At 29.2% G+C, this 17,909-nt stretch overlaps 1 protein-coding gene across 1 annotated transcript; it reads left to right on the forward strand.

The window, feature by feature from the left end:
* Nucleotides 1–587: 587 nt before the first annotated feature.
* Nucleotides 588–2,557, forward strand: LOC136080293 (uncharacterized). Its single transcript, XM_065796912.1, has 2 exons — nucleotides 588–1,835; nucleotides 1,934–2,557. Exons 1-2 carry the CDS (start codon nucleotides 588–590, stop codon nucleotides 2,555–2,557), a joined length of 1,872 nt encoding a protein of 623 aa, XP_065652984.1.
* Nucleotides 2,558–17,909: the final 15,352 nt, after the last annotated feature.

Genomic DNA, 17,909 nt, shown 5'->3' on the forward strand with positions numbered 1-17,909 from the left:
CTACACTCATAAAACGCAGTTTTTACAGTGACGACAATATGATTGTAGTTGTTAGTACCAATTACACAATATAGAAAAAATAAAAAACATTAATTGCGTAACCATTTGTTACGCAATTAATGTTTTTTATTATTTCTATATTGTGTAATTGAATATATATCTTGTTCAACTCTCAATTTTTATTTTTTTTTTAATTATTATTAAAATGCTAATAACTAATTATGTATTCGGTATAAAGTATCAGCTGTTTTTGGCGGAGTTGTTCTACTAACAAACCAATTTTTATTTAATTCAATGAAAGAAAATGTGGGGCAATACTAGGTACAAACAAAACATTTTTATTACCTAATTGTCACAAATTATATTACGTATTTTATATTTCTTAAAAACAATAAATTTTAATGAATGTCTTTAAGTTGATTTATTTGTCTTAATTCATATTATGTTCATACAATTTCTCAACACAACAAAATTTAAGGAATGTCTTAACCGACACCTCAAAGTAATGGTTTCCCGCTATATATTAGATAAACCGTTATTCTCAAATATATATTTAAATTTACTTTAAGAAATTGCATTTTTAAACTATGTCGAAAAATAATACGTCTTCTCCAATTGAATATGCTGCTCCAATATCTGATTTGATGAATCTGACGAAGAAAAGATTGGATAAAAGAAAGACTATAGATGAACAAAACCCTGCAGATCATAACGATAGCGAAAGAAGTTCAAGTTTTTCATCCGGTCAAACAGAAATTGAAGTTGATGCTCAGTCCATTGAAGAAGCAGCTAAAACTACATACGAATATTACTCAATCGAGGAGGAAACATCAAAATGGATATGCAATCAATGTAATAGTAACAGACCTAAAAAGTACTCTTGTAAAACATCAAAGAGTATATTAGATTACCATCTTGAACATGATCACAAAATAATAACGCCGAAAAAAAAACGAACTATGAGTGGCTTGTCAAAAGAAGTTAGCGATAAGATTGATAGAGCTCTTTTAATTTTCATTATTGCCTGTTGTCTTCCATTTATGTTGGTAGAAAGTAGTGCATTTAAAGAATTTGTTTTGTGTTTAAATCCAAAGTATAAAGTGCCTTGCCGAAAAAAGTTAAGATCTCTTTTAACTGATTTATATCGAGAAAAAGTTGAACTTTTGAAATCAAAATTATTATCAATTAAAGTTTTATCTATTACTACTGACGGATGGACGTCCTGTCAAAACTATAGTTATATATCTGCAACTGCACATTTCATTTCTGACAAAACAAATTTCATCAGTTTTTGTTTGGGCTTTGCATACCTTAATGGCCGCCATGATGCAGATAATTTAAAAGAGGCTTTGCTAAAAATCGTAGAAAAGTTTAAAGTAGATGATAAAATAATGAGTATAGTATCAGACAACGCCAGTAACGTACGCCACTGTCTAAATTCTTTAAAAGTTTGTTTAAACATTCAACCAATAAGATGCATGGGACATGTTTTGCAATTAGTTGTTAAAAATGTCATAGATTTAGTTGAAGAAGGTGAAAAAGATACTTCGTCTAAATTCTTTTTCATTGCAAGAACATTAACTAAGTGCAGGAAAATTGTTACATCTTTCAATCATTCTTCTCAACTTAATGATTTATTAGAGGAAAGTCAAACACGACAAGGTGTCGAAAAAAATCACATACTTCATTTGATTCAAGATGTGAAAACTCGTTGGCACTCTACGTTTCTCATGGCAGAGCGAATGCTTAAGCTTCACTCCTACGTAAAAGATATCTTTAATTCGAAACAACAATACAAAGATATGAGAAAATATTTACTCGATGAAGATGAAATGGTTAACTTAAAATAAACGGTAAATGCTTTATTAAGCTTTAATCAAGTAAGTGTTTTACTATCTGGCGATAGGTATGCAACGTGTTCTTTAATTATTAGAAGCAGCTGAGTAAGAATAAAAGTGAGACTCCTCCTTTAATTGTAATATTGAAATTACATTTGTTAGAATCTTTACAAACTTACAAAGATTCATATGAATTAGAGAATAATTCCTTTTTATTGTGTGCCACTTTTTTGGATCCAAATTATAAAAGTTTTCAATTCTTTGAAAAGTACGAAAAAAAGAAATATTTAAAAATTGTGAAAGAATTTTTGTCAGATTTTTATCTCTCAAAAAGAGTTGGTGAAATAATTCTAATTAAAAAGGTGATAAAGGAATCAAAAAAATTTAAGTTGTCATTTGAGGATGAAGAAGATGATTCCGGAAGTGATAGTGACAAAAATGTAACCTTAGATTTAAAAAAAGAAATCAGTGAATATATAAGATTGTCAGTGCACGAACAAAATGTTTTAGAGTTTTGGCATCAAAATCAATATGTTTTTCCAATATTGTATTGCATTTCAACGATGATTTTATGTACACCTGCTACCAGTGCACCAAGTGAGCGCCTTTTTTCTGATGCATTAAACAATTTGTATGCTAAGCGAAACAGGATGACGGCTGAATGTTTTCAAATGTTGATGTTTTTGTACGAAAATTTGGAATTTTTTAATTTGGTTTAAAATTGGTGCAATTTAATCAATGTAATACGGAAATATCTTGTTGTAATAATTATTTTTGAATTTATTTTATTGTTCTTAAATAAAAACTCTTAAATTTAGAACTTGAACTGTTTTGTTTTAAAAACAATCAAACAAGGTTGCAACATGTTTAAAAAATGATTTTATAAAGTTGTTGCTCTCATGTTTGGGACAGGGGGGGACCCCAGAAACTTGAGGGCTTTTATGTTTCCAGGCTACAATTATCTCAATTTTTTGCATAGTATCATTATCCGATTTTCAATTTTGTTTTTAGAAAAACCAATTGCTTAATTAGACTATAAAACTAAGTGCAAAATATGAACGTAGCAAGTCTTCCCGATTCTATGTTATTTAAATTTAAGTTTTTTTACATTTGTAAATGTATTTTACATTTTCATGTATTAATTATGACCCACCCAAGTTTATATTTCATAATGAATGATTTCATTAACCTTACCTTTTCTTTATAATTCTACAAAAAATGGCGTCTTAAATGCGGTTCATTTAAGTTGATATTTCAAACTTACTTTTTAAATAAGATTGCTTCTAGTTAACTTTAGATCTTTCTTTTTACGCTAAAACTCTTATTTTCTAACAAACTATCTACTCCAGCTTGAAGCAATTTAAAGCCAAAAATTGCTGCTGCCTAGTATACAGCCATATTTAATATAATTAAATGAGTTTATATACGACTAAAAATTAAAGGAGTCTGTACTACTTTTATGCCTTTTGGCCCATAATCACGCCAAGCCGATCGTGTTTAGATTTTAACATCAACGTATTGTTAGTGTCTTACGGATTACCAGCCAAAAAATCTAAACCCGATTAGCTTGGCGTCATAGTTTTCTGGTAAATCTGGTATCTGGTAAAAATATTTTTTTGGCCAAAAATTAAAAAAAAAAAAAAAAATCAAAAAACAAGAAAAATTATTGTAATTTTATATATTTAAGCCAAATAATAAAAAATAGTTTTTATATAATACATTTTTGGTAGTTTTTTGATAATAGAATTGCTTAAATCATCTACCAAATAAAATTCACTATTTAATAAAAATATTGATCTATAGTGGCTTGTTTCATTATTAAATATTGTGCAACATATAAAATTGAAACAACGTTTATCAATTATAAATGATAATGGGATATCATTTATATTTAGTTCATCTTCATCTTCTTGGAACACCTCTACAAATAAACAAAATGGGTGAAATAAAAACTTTGCAGTAGAATCATTAGAGCAGATTTTACACAATTCATTCAACTTGATATTTAAATATGTTACTTTCTCTGCGTTTTTAATTAAGATAAACTCATTAATGTTTGGACAAATCGTTTTGTTACAGGTTGAACAATTAAACTGAATTGTCTGAAAATGTATTAAAAAACGAATAAACGCATTGCATTCTGTATCAAGAGTACTGAAAGTTAAAGAATCATTTGGTTTTAGTCTCATAACAAGAAGAATCCATATAGTTTTTACTCTATCCCATTCACAAGTTTCAATGAGAGAAAGTATATCGAGTATGTGATTATATATTTTGATATCTTTTTTATTCTCTTCTAATACACTTATGATATTTTGTGACAATAAAGATGAGCACCAAATAGCCAACAAAAAATAATCAATTGTGCAAGTGTTCTGAATGATAATACTTCGGTATAATTGACACAGCAAAAAATAATCTGTATCCATTTTAAAATCATCTTTATTTAACAAAATACAGCCGCCCCATTTTGGTAAATGCTTTGAAAAAGATCTAAAGTTTGTTTCATTAATTATTTTTGCAGATTTCTTATTCAATAGTGAAATACTTAATTCAGAATCAATTATATTCAATTCTACGTTAGATTTAGCTTTCGATTGTATTAAACTCGTTGATATATCTCGTTTCATAGTTTCATTTATCTCTAATGTTTCTTTTTCAGATTCGCATTCTGATTCATTTTCACTTTGTAAAAAAAACATAAGCCTTGAGCCTGGATTAGGAAGTTTTTCTAAATACTTTTCACAACACAAATAAAGTATAATGCTAGCAATGTGACTACAACAACCACAAGTTCTTAAACCAGAAAAACACCCGCATGCCCAAGACAATACTGATTCTGGACTATCGATATTTGGCAAGTATTTAATATATAACCTATACTTAGTCGCGTTTGAATGTCTTGACTGAATTTCAGCGGAAATCAATTTATAATTTTGAATTTGTTGAATATTTTTATCAATCAAAATAATATATTTTCCATTTTTATTTAAATGTTCTGCTAGATAACTGTAACTTTGCTTTATTTGATAGCTACCAAATGTGATGTATTTTCGCATATCATCTATAGAAAACTTTGGGAAATCGTTTAAATCTAACGCGTCGATTGGTTCAAAATGCTTTTTACTTTTATTTTTTGTGTTCAAAATATATGATTCCAAATCATTTTTGAAATTAATTTTAATTTTCATTAGAATTGCAATATCTTTACCGTCTTTTTTATCGGATATATATTTTACATGAAAACAGTTAATCAAAGAGGCAGCTATTCTAACATCAGTCATTATATGAGGAAGCATTGTATTCCTTGTTTTTTCCAAAGATTTAAAAGATTGTTTAAATGTACCATTAACAGCCTCGATAACCCATCTGCATTTTGTAACAAACCTAGTATGGTTCGCTTGTAAACTAGTTAACTGACTTTTAGAACAAGTTGGCATCTTCGTAAACACTTTATATGTAGTTTTCAATTCATCAACGATATCTCTAAAATCTCTATCTAAAATGAATAAATCATTGGGCTCAACTAGTTCTCTTATATCGTTTTTGGTTTTTAAAATATTACTTAATATAGTTGCGTCATTCATAGTTGCAGCAAAAGGTCCATAAACATCAATAATAAAACCATTTGCAGTGCATACTACAAAAGGCTTAACTAAATGTCTTTTTTTTTGCCCACTGTACAGTTTTCGTTGTAAAGTATTATTAGAACTTTTTTCACAGAATAGATAAGTACCATCGGCTATAATTGCTAGCTGTTCTTCTTTTAAGTCAAACAAATCTTTGATCATGTCTGTGTTATTTAAGAGCCAATCTTTTCGTGATCGTGATTTTGCTCCTAAATTCTTTTCAACAAAATCAGCACTAAGTGAGGTTCTTATCTGATGGCAATACTTTTGAACCTTTGACCGACACGACAAACCAAAATAACACGCAATTGAATTTTGATCAAGACCAGTCTTTAACCAAAAGAGATAAACGGCAAGAGCTTGCTCTTTCGAACGTTTGAAAGAGTTTTTAATTGTTTTTAATTCACTTACCAAATATAAAAATTCATCTTTGGTAAAACCGGTATTTTGGAAACAAAACTCAGTTGTTACGTTATTTATTTCGCTAAATTTTGCAAATATAGATGCAGTTTTTGAATCTCTAGACCGAAAACTTTTAAATAAATCTTGTATCATTGTTTTATTTAAGTTTACGGAGTTTTTGAAAGATAAAATTTTATTTAAATATTCATCTTTAAGCCACTTACTGTCTGTCAAATGAAACTTACAACACCTACTATCAATAGGTATAAATATATTTGTTTTAATAAAAACATCAATTATCCCTTCATTTGATATTTTACTAAATGGAGTCGAACCAGATTCAGATTTACAAATAAAACAGTAACCATGTGAATTTGAAATTCTATCGATTTCTATATTGATCTTTTTCTTTTCAATAGATTTATTGCAATAACCATTGTCATCGTTGTCATCGACATTCTCGAACTCTTCAGAACCCTTATCAGTACTCCTAGAATCGAAATGATCATAGTTTTCAAGAACAATATTAGGATTTGACTCATCATTAGAATTATCTTCAACAAGTGTATTGTTAGAAATGACATTTATATTTTTATCAAGAAAAAACCCGGCTTTGTTCAAAGATTTTAAGTGCTTGTAACACATTATCTGATCATGTATAAGATTTATTCGATCAAGTTTAAAATGATATACAACTTTATCTATCATATTTTCATTTTTAATTTCAAAAACTTTTTTTGAGCCAATACTTTCACCTCTCTTTTTACAAACACAACAATATCTATTTCTAAGATTATTTAATACCATTTTGTAATATTATTATATAATTTTTTTAATTTTCAGTAGTTATAATAAAAATCTTTAAAGGATTTAATTCACATGAAATAAAAAATAAAAATTGCAAAACTTTTTATTAAGGAAATATAAAAATGAAATAAAAAAACCATTAGTGTTTTAAACTTTATTATTTAAGCTCAATTAAAATAGTTGCGGGGTAGTTAACTGTTGTTCTAATTCCTTTTATATCGTTTTAAAATGTGGAATTTAACCATACCATATCGATTCTATTAGCCACAAGTGCGTATTGAAAAGTTAAAAGTCTTTTTTTCAATTTTTTTGTAAATAAAAAATTGCCTTAAATTTTTATTTTTTTTGAGGGGGGAGGGTGGGTTAAAATTATTTTTAAGTTATAAAAAGTACTTTTCTAATATCCTTGAGCGTAATTATAAGTTTTAAAGAAGGAAAAAAAAAAAAATTGGGGGAGGGGCGAAGAGGGGAAGGGGGCTTAAAATTATTTTCACGTTGTAAAAAATAGTTTTCTAACATCCTTAAGCTTAATTATGATTTTTAAACAAAAAAAAAAAAAAGGGCCAAAATTTCATGTAAGTTGGACATACTCCTTTTGATACAAAAAAAAAAACACTATTTTGGGAAAAATATATCGTAACTTAATTTTTTTTTAACAAAAAGTGAAAATGTACTTTAAAATGATAGATATTCTGCATTTTTTAAGTAATTAAAAAGTGATAAGAAATTTTCTGGTTTGATAAAGCGACCGCTGCCATTTAACAGAATGTTTATCTTATTTTACAGTTTTACACGATTTAATTGCGGAGGTTGCATTTTTAAATGCGGACGACGAGCCTCTCGGTAAATGCTATTAAATGTTTTGCATTTTGAAAACTCTATTAATACGTTTAACATTTGGTATGCATTTTAGAATAAATAAATTGCCGAAGCTTAAGTGTACTTAAAATGTAACAAACATAACCTAAATACGCCAACCAATTTAAGCGCAATTCTGTGCTTATTTGTCCGTACGTTGAAAAAATGAGAAAATGATAAAGTTTTAATATTGAATGTAATGATAACGTTGCATATATAAGCTTTCGCATTAAATTTCAAGCTTGTTGAGAAAAATGATGGAAGTTAGCGTTAATAAATTGGTACTTCTTATCGCTTATATGAAATTAAATATTTAGAGACTAAGTATATTCGCTAGTATTCAGGGGAAGGGGGGGGGGAGGTGGTAAGTTGAAAACTGCCGTAAGAATAATTGCCGATTAAAAATTATACTTGCTGAGTATAAGAATATATATATCGATTGCTGAGATTTGCTAATAATTATAATAACATCTTAATTTGCTGAATGATCAAACTAAATATCGGTAATAGCATGGCCTATAAGAGATGGACTTGCAACCTTTTTTTTTTTTTTTTTGCGAACCATGCTTATTGCGCATTGTTACAAATCTTTTGTTTTAAACAATAGAAATTAAATTATAAAGTCTGTCGGATTCGTCGAAAACTTTTGGTCTCGTCTAACCAGTTACATCAACTTCCTTTTAGTTATTCAAGATAACAGCAATAGATAGCGATTTCACGGCTCAACGAAAAACATTTGACGTTTGAAAAAAAACACGTAACTTTCATGAACTTTACTCTCTTATATCTTTTTGTATGCTTAAGCAAACACCTAAGGTTTTTTGCATCAATTAGTATTACTCAACCTCTTTCCAGCCATATATAGAAAGTACTATGGTTTATATGGCTTCATTTAAATTTTATCCATATCTTAAGACCACTTTTAAGAAAAAAGCTCGAAGCGGGAACATTTTTTTAAAACAAAGCTTTTAGAGGTTAGGATTCCTTAGTACCAAAACACATCCAATTTTTATAAAACTTTCCGTATACATTAAAAAAGGGATGACGAATCAAATGGAATGTGCACACTTTTTAACTTTTATACATAAATTTTTAGTTCTTAGCGTTTCAAAACTTCAAGGTTTATTTTTATAGAAAAAAAAAGTGTTTTTTAAAAGTGTCCAGGTGGAAATTGCAAGTTTACTCTTTCCTCTTTTTATAACAAGTATTTATTTATGTTTTCTTGAAGAATAGGTTCTAAGGATTTGTATATAGAAACTATGTATATATATATATAACTATCTTCCTTCGCATATTTTATGACGTTTTTTGTTTTGATTTTGCGTGACATAATGCAAATTTCGGTGCCATAACAATGCAAATTTTCCATACTCAAGCCCTATACCTTTCGTCAAAAAATCATCAATTATTGCACTACAAAAAATTCAATAACTTTAGATCCGCTTAACTTCAAAGGCCGAATGACCCCTCGTTTTTTAAGTCAAGTCAAGCTCTATACAATGATATAAGTTACATATGTTTATTTGAATAATAAAAAAATCGTCAAGAATGGCTACAATAGAATCAGATTTTAAGTTTAATTTTATATAGCTAGATATTCCTTATATTTTAAGAAATAACACTGATAATAATATAGAAATTGAGATCATTTACTTAACTACTTTAGTACATGTATAACTAGAGATATAACAAATAATACAAAATATCAACTAGTTTTGTAGCTACTTAGAGAATATTGGTTTCATGTCCAGGGAACTACACCATCTACTACATTGCTGTAGACTTATTGTTTATGAATGTTATAGAATTTTTTATTTTTATGTTTAACAACAGAAATATATACAGTTAAGGATAAATAACTCATGCATAAAATGAATATAAATACAATAAAGAAAAAAATAATTTGTCACAGTTTTAAAGAATTTAGCAAAGCCAATTTATGGCAAACCGCAAGAATAACTAATTATTTAATATTAACATAGCATGATTTACCAGCTATATATAAACTAATTTTTATTTGACAAAAGCAAATGGGTTATTATGTGCCTTGACTAACTTGAATAACTTTTTAAAAGGTTTTGCATTATCAAACGAGTTATAAAAAAGCCCATTAGAAAATACACCTACTAAAAAACAATGCTCAGTGGAATATATATTATGGAGCTTATAGAGTAGTCGAGGCAAAAAATGGCGACATATCGGAAATAATACTCAAAAAATACACAAAACTAAGGCTGGTGAATGAAGGACCAAGGAGTTGCATGAAACCAGACCTTGACTAAAAATTTTATTTAAGCATTTTTACTTTTCGCTTTACTTTTTTTAGTCGTTTTAAAATTATCTTTACAGATCTATTTTATTATTGATGGAGCTTTGTTTACACGAAAAAAGTTCCCAAATTTACAAATGTTTATCTTGGAAAAATGATGAAAATCTGTTCGTGCCGACAACTGATTTCCTTTTCCTTGGTGTAATTTGTTTAGTAATTTGTCAACACGTGAAGTAGTTACTTATCCTGAACAGTCTTATTAAACAAATGCTATAAAATTTAAACTAATACCACGTGATCAGAGTTTCTGTTTAAAAACTAAGGGCAGCCATTTTAATAGATTTTTTTGTTGACGGGTGAAAATTTAGAGTTTGTCGGAAACTCGCATGGCTCGCTAATTTCTGCGGGCTCTTTGATGTAAAACAATAGGTTGCACGTCCATCTCTTATAGTTCCATGATAATAGATAGTGAGTGTCATACCCCCAACACCACCTTCCCTTCTCGCTGGCTCCAATACTATATATCACTAATATGAAAATGAAAATTTATAGGCAATGTATAATAAAATCCAATTTTAGGAATGTTACTTATCTGGGATAATTTTTCCTATGTTGCTATTTTAGGCCTTTGAAATAGGGTTGGTAACCGAAAGGTTTCAAAGATTTCTGTAAAAAAATCTTTCAAAAGGGTATATACAATTACTAATTGTAATACTATATTATTTGCGAAAGTTACTTTGACAAATTTTAATGCTTCTATATATTCGTTACGAATAAAAATAAATACTAATTGTCAATTAGTATTTATTTTTATTCGTAACGAATATATAGAAGCATTAAAATATGTCAAAGTAACTTTCGCAAATAATACTTCTGAAAATTAGACTTTCGCAAGTTGCTATTTCAAATAATGCTCTTCCAAAACTTCCAAAACTTTCACTTTCGGAAGTAGCACTTGAGAAATGAGCGCTTTTAATAACTACGTTTCGAAATCTATAAAGGAAGTTTATTCGCCTAACTGCAAGAAATGTGAAAATAAAATATCTGTATATATCAAACTGTTTGTAATGAAAGTATATCAACATATTAAATTTTTACTAGTTTGTTTTTTCAAATAATGATCAAAAAATTTATTTCGAAAGGAAAATTTTCGATAAATCCACTTGAAGAACGGTCACTTACGGAAGGAAACTTGAAATTCGTCATAAAAACAAGATTAAAATGTTCCATTTAAAAAAATCCGTTCAATGAACTAAGTAATTAAAAGCTCATTACTCATAAGTGTCAATTATCGCGCAAATTTTTATGAAGTAAAAAACTGATATTATTTTTTAACTGAGTCCTTTTGGTAGGTTTTAAAAATCTTCTTTCGAAATGAATCGATTAGCAAGTTTCTTTTCGCTTGTGATTCTTGCGAAAATTTTATTTTTCGTATATTGCTTTACCAGCGGCGTGGGCAGGATTTTTTTGATGTTTCAGATATGACACTATTAGGCATCGTGCGAATGTTGTTAAGTCAAATTAATTAACTCAAAAAAATTAATTAATTAAGTAAAAAAAAAAAATTAATTAAGTCAAAAAAAAATCAAGAATGTTGTTAAGTCAAATGAAAATGTTTCTCAAAAAAATTGCGGTGATTGGAGCGTGAGAACAAAAATACCCCCAACAAGTTGGCTTTCCCAACCCCGAATTAGACGTTAAATTAAACTGCAGAATGTTAATTAAACGTTCAAAGGGTGCCTTTTTTAGATTCCGTGCCCATTGGGTGTTTATAAACAGTTGCAACAACCGCATTGGCAGTTGTCTCAGAGCTGGGACAAAATTCTAATAATCAAAGTTTATTTAATACGTTACGAATTTGATTTGACGTGCCCCTATGAACCATATTTGGGACATTCAACCGCCACAATAATGTGCCATCGTGTGTGAAATATTCATGGCTTCATAGGTTATTCAGTTTTTAGTACTGAAGCTTGTTTTAACCGACTAATTTTAGTTACGCTAAAAAGTTAGTCGACTAAATTTAGTTACGCTAAAAAGTTAGTCGACTAAATTTAGTTAGACTAAAAAGTTAGTCGACTAAATTTAGTTACGCTAAAAAGTTAGTCGACTAATTTATTTACGCTAAAAAGTTAGTCGACTAATTTTAGTTACGCTAAAAAGTTAGTTGACTAAATTTAGTTAGACTAAAAAGTTAGTCGACTAATTTTAGTTAGACTAAAATGTTAGTCGACTAAATTTAGTTAGACTAAAAAGTTAGTCGACTAATTTATTTACGCTAAAAAGTTAGCCGACTAGTTTTAGTTAGACTAAAAAGTCAGTCGACTAAATTTTGTTAGACTAAAAAGTTAGTCGACTAAATTTAGTTACGCTAAAAAGTTCGTCGACTAAATTTAGTTAGACTAAAAAGTTAGTCGACTAATTTTAGTTAGACTAAAAAGTTAGTTGGGTAATTTTAGTTACGGTTTTTTTAGTTAAGTTAGTTACAATTTTTAGTTTTGGTCACAACACTAATTTCTGGTTGCCCCAAATATTATCCTGCAATTATGTTTTTGTTCGTTATAAATAACCTTTAGTTTAGTGTGATTAGTGCTACCCCAGGCAACGTTACAGTATTGGAAAATGATGGGGCAGCTATTACATTGCTACAAGTAACCACTTCCCTACAATTTTTTTATCATCATTCAATATCTCATCATTTGATTTGCAATAAGCAAATACTCAGCGGGCAGTATTTCTGTTGATATTACAGAGCCGACGACACCGAGTCCGTAACATCAATAAAAACAGGAGTAGAAGCTTTTTGTAAGTTTTTGATGCGCTAAAATAGCACATAAAATGTGCTCGAATCAGCGATATGTTTTCAGGTGTTTTCAGTGAGATTTTAGGGTTACGTTCTAATTATCTACTTAAAAATTTTTTACCAGCCATTCTGAAAAATAGATTAAAATCACACTTGATACTTTTTTTTTTTTTAGCTATTCTAAACAGCAGTCGTCTTAGTTCTTTTGTCGCTAAACCAAAAAACTGTCTCTATATCATTTATATGTTTTTTTAATCTTCTTCAATGGCATAACTTAATATTGTTGTACGAACTCCGAAGGGTTCTTTTGTACCACCTTGGTCTTTTTCTCAATCTTTTACGCAATGTTGTGGCAAAAAAACAAAATGTTTAGGCTGCTCATTGCCATATCATGTTTTTTCCTTTACATTAAGAAACATCAATGGCAAAAAATAAAAATGACGAAAAAGGTTTTTTGTCACTTATGATTCTTCCCATTGACGTCTTTTTTTTTTATAAAAGCCGTAATAATTTAATAACAAAATTCACTACAGAAAAATGTAAGCAATTAGCAATACGGTTATCAAACATTTTTAAAATAATTATAAATATGTGTGTGTGTTACTGTTCCCTGCAGTACCAAGTGTTACCTAAATGCTAATGTTTATAATATAATTTTTCTACTCTGAGTTTTATGTGTTACCACAATCTTCAGTCAAGTAGTAAAAAGTTAATTTTGCTACAGTTTGTTTGGTAAGCGTTACGGTTTATATTTGTATTTTAAATTGTTACGGGACGTTATTTATAAGTTAGGTTAATGTTATTTATAAGTTAGGTTAATGTTATAATGGCGCTGAAATTTGTAAACTCGTAGGAATTTACATACTCAACGAATTATCCATTACAATTATAACACCGACATGGAACTATATCGTGATGATAGCTTGTTAGTAATACGTATTTCTAACGGCTAAAAAAAGGGAGCGAGTTTGAAAAAACATCATCCAAAGATTAAATTATATAGGATTTCGAAATGATATTTTTCGAAAAACAAATCTTAAATCAGTTAACTTTCTTGATGTCACCTTAAATTTTAGCCCAAAACACTCATAAGTCTTTCAAAAAGTTTAACGATAATCTTCAATACATTCACACGTCCTTTTCCACCTAACTATGCGTCGCCAGATCACCACACTATGCGTCACCAGACCGCCACACTATGCGTCGCGAAGCGGAAATAGGATTATACTTACTTTTCTGAAAAAATTTAACAATTATAATATTTTAAATATTTTTTAATCGAATCAAGTTGGCATTAATTAATATAAAAATGTTTTTTTTAAATTTTTTTAAATTTTTTTTAAGTGTGGGATTTTCAGGGGTAAAAAGACCCCGGCTTAATCTTTGTATTACATACGATGATTTCCAAATTTCTTCAATTTTTCTGCATGTTATCAAACAAATAATACATTTTTGTAAATTAGAAACCAAGAAAATAAAAAAAAAATGATTGTATCATTGTTTTTGTGTGTCCGCAAATGTTGATTGATTAAACCATGTTATTACAGAGGAAGCCAGTTTTTTATTTGTTATAAATTTTCTGCGATAAATAAACTTTTTAGAAGTGAAATAATATTCTGGCTACCTGTGTAGTAACATGGTATAAAATCAATTCTACTGTAGTGGGTTTTATTAAAAACCGGTTAGTTAATAAGTATAAAAAACAAAACTGGATGCGGAGCGGTATATTTGTTTCTAGTCTTTAAGCTATAACTTTAAGCGCGGTTTAATGTTTTAAAATGGTTACTTTTAATCTCAGCAAACTTTTGTTTGATATTATCCTTCAAGGTATATTTTCACAAAGCATTTTCAAGACATATTTTCACAGGTAAAAATGTATTTGCGTATGCTATATTTTTGCAGTCAATGTTTTTATCACTTTATACTTATTACATAGTGAGTTTTAACATTTTTGAAAGTCTGACTTTGTATTTTAATAAAAACTTGGGGAAAAAGAACAAAAGTTGTTTCTAACTATGAATAAAACATTTTTTGGTTAAGAATCAATAACGTAAATATCTCTTGTGAGTGTAATATGTTTTATATATTAAGTTGTTATTATTATTATGGTAATAATTACAACTAATATATAAAGGGTTAGAAAAAGATCTTGAAATAAAGATAAGGACATTTGAGGAAGAACAACAATTAATATGAAAATCTGATTAAGCAGAGTTATCAACTTATCAAGCAGAGTAAGCGTAAACTAAAAGGAGGTGATCGATGACCTCACACTTATGGATCCAATATAAGCAGGTATGCATATATATATATATATATATATATATATATATATATATATATATATATATATATATATATATGGAAAAAAACACATCTAAACTTTTGACAGTATTTGTGTTAATAAGAATAAGCAAAGAGATAATAATATAACGAACAGGAGGTAATCCACTGGTATTAAGGGTGGTAGCCCTCCTAATACAGAGTATTTGACTGAAAACGACTGGGAGCATTAGTATGGCGGTAGTTGATAACAATAAACCTGTTTGCAATGAAATTTTATGTTTTCTGAAAATAAAATGGATGTTTTAACAATGGATGACAATGTGAAAGTAACATGTGACTTCTATCGTGAAGAGGAAATTATTGAAGCAAGAAATCTTATTTCAAAACTTTTGTCTGATGAAAAAAGACTTACAAAAAGACAAGGTGTTGAAAAATGCCAAAAAACAGTTGAAGACATTCTTAAAGTTTTGCTGGACCCACTAAATGGGGTTACCTCCAGTTGGTACAAAACATACTGATGTAAGTGCACTTATACAGGAGGTATCATACCTTCGTGCCGAAGTGAGGCAATTTTTTCAAATGAAAAATGATATAATGAACACGAGAACCACATTTGATCATCTGGTTGCTGTTGAAACCGATCGAGCAGAACATAACCTTTGTCTTTTCACAGCAGGCAAGGTCCATGGAACTGTCCTACAACATGATGACTTTCCCCCATTTAGGAATGAGTCTTTGCAGCCTCTAAGTTTTGAGAATGTAAAAAATACCCTCTAAATTTTGAAATTGTCAAAAAACATGTACCAAAGCAGCAGAATCAACAAAAACCAACAAAAAAGCCTGCACAATCAATGAAACCAAAGGCGTTTGTCTTAGGAGCATCAGAAACAAATATGCGGCTGAGATCTACAGCAAGTACTACCAAACGAACTGTTGATATTTTTGTATCACGTCTTGAATCCACTACTACAGAAAACAACGTGATAGAATGTACATATGATATTTTGCAAATTAAAAATAATGAATTGGTAAAGTGTCAGAAGCATGAAGGATATTCATCTTTCTATATCTCTGTTTGTGTTGACACTTCCAACATGAAGAGTACAATTGATCGACTTATGTCAAAAGAAGCATGGCCAAAGGGTTTATTAATGCAAAGATATTTTCAATCTAGAAATGGCCACGAATCATAAATTGTCAATTTATTCATTCAATTGTCGATCTTTAAAGAACAGCTTATACGCAATCAAAAATTTATGTTTATCAAATGGCTTTGTGTTATTACAAGAACATTGGCTATTGCCATGTGATGGCAATAGCCAATGTTCTTGTAATAACACAATCTACGGAGTCGGGTTGTCTGCAGTTACCATATCATCAAATGTACTGATTGGAAGGCGTTATGGAGGTACTGCGATATTGTACCGAAAAAGTCATGCAAGTTATGGTAAAATTGTTGATTCGCTCGAATCAAGGATTACTTTCTTGTGTATTGATACCAATATTGGGCCTGTGCTGCTTATCAATGTATACATGCCCACCAACTACAATGATGAGGAAAGCCTTAATACCTATATTGATGTATGCTCAAAGTTGAATGCTATTATAGTAGAAACAGAGGCAATTTACATTATTATAGCAGGTGATTTCAATTGCAACGAAGAGTCAAAATTCTATGATGAATTCTCAAACCTTGCTGCCAAAATTAATTTGGTTAAATCTGATATAAACAGGTTAAATAATGTTTTACATATATTAGTGATGATGGTAAAAATTTCACTTGGCTCTATCGTATTTTATGTAGCCAAACTGTTGATAATTTTATAGCGAATATTTCAATAATAATAGATGTTATTGCATCCGACCATAGACCTGTAGTATTTTCAATTAACTGCTCAGTAAATGGTAAACCTGCTTCAACTGATTGTGATTCTACGCTGGAAGTATCACCTAGAGTGCCAAATTGGCAAGCTTGTAACTATTTAATTTTAGCTCAATATGATTAAAGGGTAGACTATTTACTTCAAAGAGAAAATCTACCAATCATCATTTTAAATAGTTTATATCACGTGACTCTTTTACAACAACATTATAGAATGTATACAATCAGCTGTAGCTAACATAATACCTCATAGTGGTTTCAAAGTAAATTCGGAAATAAAAAAAACGCGGGCATTATTTAAACTTGCTCTTTGGTATTGTATAAATCATACAGAGCAAATTAAAGCAGACAATTGTGCAGATAGTATTAATAATGGTGATCCTCAAAAGTTCTGGAACAGTGTGTACAAAATTAGTAATAAAAAGGCGACAAATTATGCTGCTAGTATTAGGGGAGTTACTGAAGACAAGGGCATTGCCACAATTTGGAAGATGCATTTCCAAACATTATATAATTCTAATAATAATGATCAGCATAAATTAGATTTTAAACAGAAAGTGCAATCTTCATTGATAGATACACGTGATAGAGTTACAACTATAGACGTCAATAATGCTTTACGTAAGCAAAAAAAAAGAAAGGCTGCCGGCCCAGATAATCTCTTTATGGAATCGTTTATCTATGGGGGACATAGATTGTCTCTCTATCTAAGTATTTTCTTTAACTTATGCTTGCAATACGGACATCTGCCATCAACATTTTGTGAAGCTACCATAATACCTCTACTAAAATCTAAAATTGGTGACTTAACAGACGTAAATAATTATAGAGCAATTGCAATTTCCCCTGCTTGTTCTAAAATTTTTGAAGCTATTTTATTAACAAGAGTTAAATCTCACGATAATGCTGATGATTTTTAGTTTGATTTCAATCAAAATTATTCCACAGCATCTTGTACATACTATTTAAAAAAGTTGATTGTTATATTTCTAGAGGAAGCCATGTGTTCACATGCTTTGTAGACTTTAACAAAGCGTTAGATAGTGTTAATTACTGGAAGTTACTTTCTAAATTAATTGATCAAGGTATAGATAAGAATGTTGTCTGTCTACTCGCATTCTGGTATAAAAATCAA

Source organism: Hydra vulgaris, chromosome 05 (genome assembly GCF_038396675.1).
Source record: "Hydra vulgaris chromosome 05, alternate assembly HydraT2T_AEP".
NCBI classification, from domain to species: domain Eukaryota; kingdom Metazoa; phylum Cnidaria; class Hydrozoa; order Anthoathecata; family Hydridae; genus Hydra; species Hydra vulgaris.

What these genes read in the sequence shown, in the direction of transcription:
- LOC136080293 (XM_065796912.1), top strand. Translation starts at nt 588, where the DNA reads ATGTCGAAAAATAATACGTCTTCTCCAATTGAATATGCTGCTCCAATA. An exon ending in TACTCGATGAAGATGAAATG is followed by an intron (nt 1,836 to 1,933) that starts GTTAACTTAAAA and finishes TTTAATTATTAG; the next exon opens with AAGCAGCTGAGTAAGAATAA.